The 1,136-nt window shown below is 56.0% G+C and overlaps 1 protein-coding gene across 1 annotated transcript in view; it reads right to left on the bottom strand.

Annotated features, from left to right (window-relative positions):
• Window positions 1-431: 431 nt before the first annotated feature.
• The window catches only part of SLITRK3 (SLIT and NTRK like family member 3), an 8,859-nt gene continuing 8,154 nt past the window's right edge, over window positions 432-1,136 (bottom strand). The window contains exon 3 of the mRNA XM_006761348.2: window positions 432-1,136. Coding sequence (XP_006761411.1) covers window positions 440-1,136 — 697 coding nt within the window. The 3' untranslated portion in view covers window positions 432-439.

The raw sequence follows: 1,136 nt of genomic DNA, 5'->3' as shown, positions 1-1,136 counted from the left end.
ATGTGGCTCCCACTGCTGGGTCTGGGTGCCCTTGGAACAGACCAGGGTTACTGAAAATCAAAAGATACATTGAATTTTACTTCATTAGGATCAATACAACGATCCCCAATATACCTTATACATGGCACAGTCAAAGTCTCAAGTTTCAGTATAAAAAAAATAATGATAACATTTGCTGGCAAAAGTCTGCGAAGGCACTTCATTGATTAATGATCTCCGGATGGCCCTCCCTCCCCATGGCATCGGGGAGGGGGGCGCATACAGCTTGTATTTTCTAGTTTCCATGCGGTGTGGGTTCCGTTCGGGGCAGGAACGTCTGTGAGAATGGATTGATTGGGAACCGTGGAAAGGGAACAGGGGATATAGATTTCTTTCCTTTTCCTTTTCTTTTGGGAAAAAAACAACAAAAACAAAGTAGTAATTTATTTGTATTTTTCTGTTAGAACCTATATGCTGTCTTCTCCAGGACTTCGAGGTAATCCGGCTTGGTTTGAAGTTTGGCCCTTAACTCGAGGTAATCATTTTTGGGGGTTTGGTGGTCTGTGAAGCCCTTTCCGGCCGAGAAGAGAAGGGTTTCTTTCAGCCTGGCATCCTGCTGTAAGTCTGGGTACTGCATGCCAGGGGCGTGGACGTGCAGTTCCTTTAACTTGGGCACCGTGCTGTAGAGGCAGTCCACGAAGCCCACCGTGCAGGGGGCTGGCGGCGGCCTCTCCCGGTCCAGGAGCAGGCTGCCTCCCCCGCAGCCTCCCCCGGGGGGGAACAGCACCACCCCGCCATTCTTCTCGTGGTGGCGGAACCCAGCCAAGTCTGCCCCAGGTCCTGCTACGACCCCCGACACCCCCCCGACGGCTGGGTGGTGGGGGTGCGGGTGGTGATGGTTCCCCGTCACGATGGTGTTGAGCTGGGAGCTGGACACGGCCAGGGCCCACTCCTTCTCCTTCTCCAGCAAGGTCCGGTAGTTGCTGGGGTTCTCCTTGGGGGGCTCGGCAAACTGCTCGCTCCCCAGGAGCACCTCGCCCAGGGCCGGCGGCTGCTGTGTCCCGGGCCCCCCGCGTTCTGCGCTCCCTGCCTCCTGCCCTGATGCCACGGCCGCCGCCTCCTCCTCCTCGCGAGGCTTGTAGATGGGGTTGTTGCAC

Source organism: Myotis davidii, unplaced genomic scaffold, assembly GCF_000327345.1.
Source record: "Myotis davidii unplaced genomic scaffold, ASM32734v1 scaffold777, whole genome shotgun sequence".
Taxonomy (NCBI): Eukaryota; Metazoa; Chordata; class Mammalia; order Chiroptera; family Vespertilionidae; genus Myotis; species Myotis davidii.
This window is presented reverse-complemented; position numbering and strand designations above follow the sequence as displayed.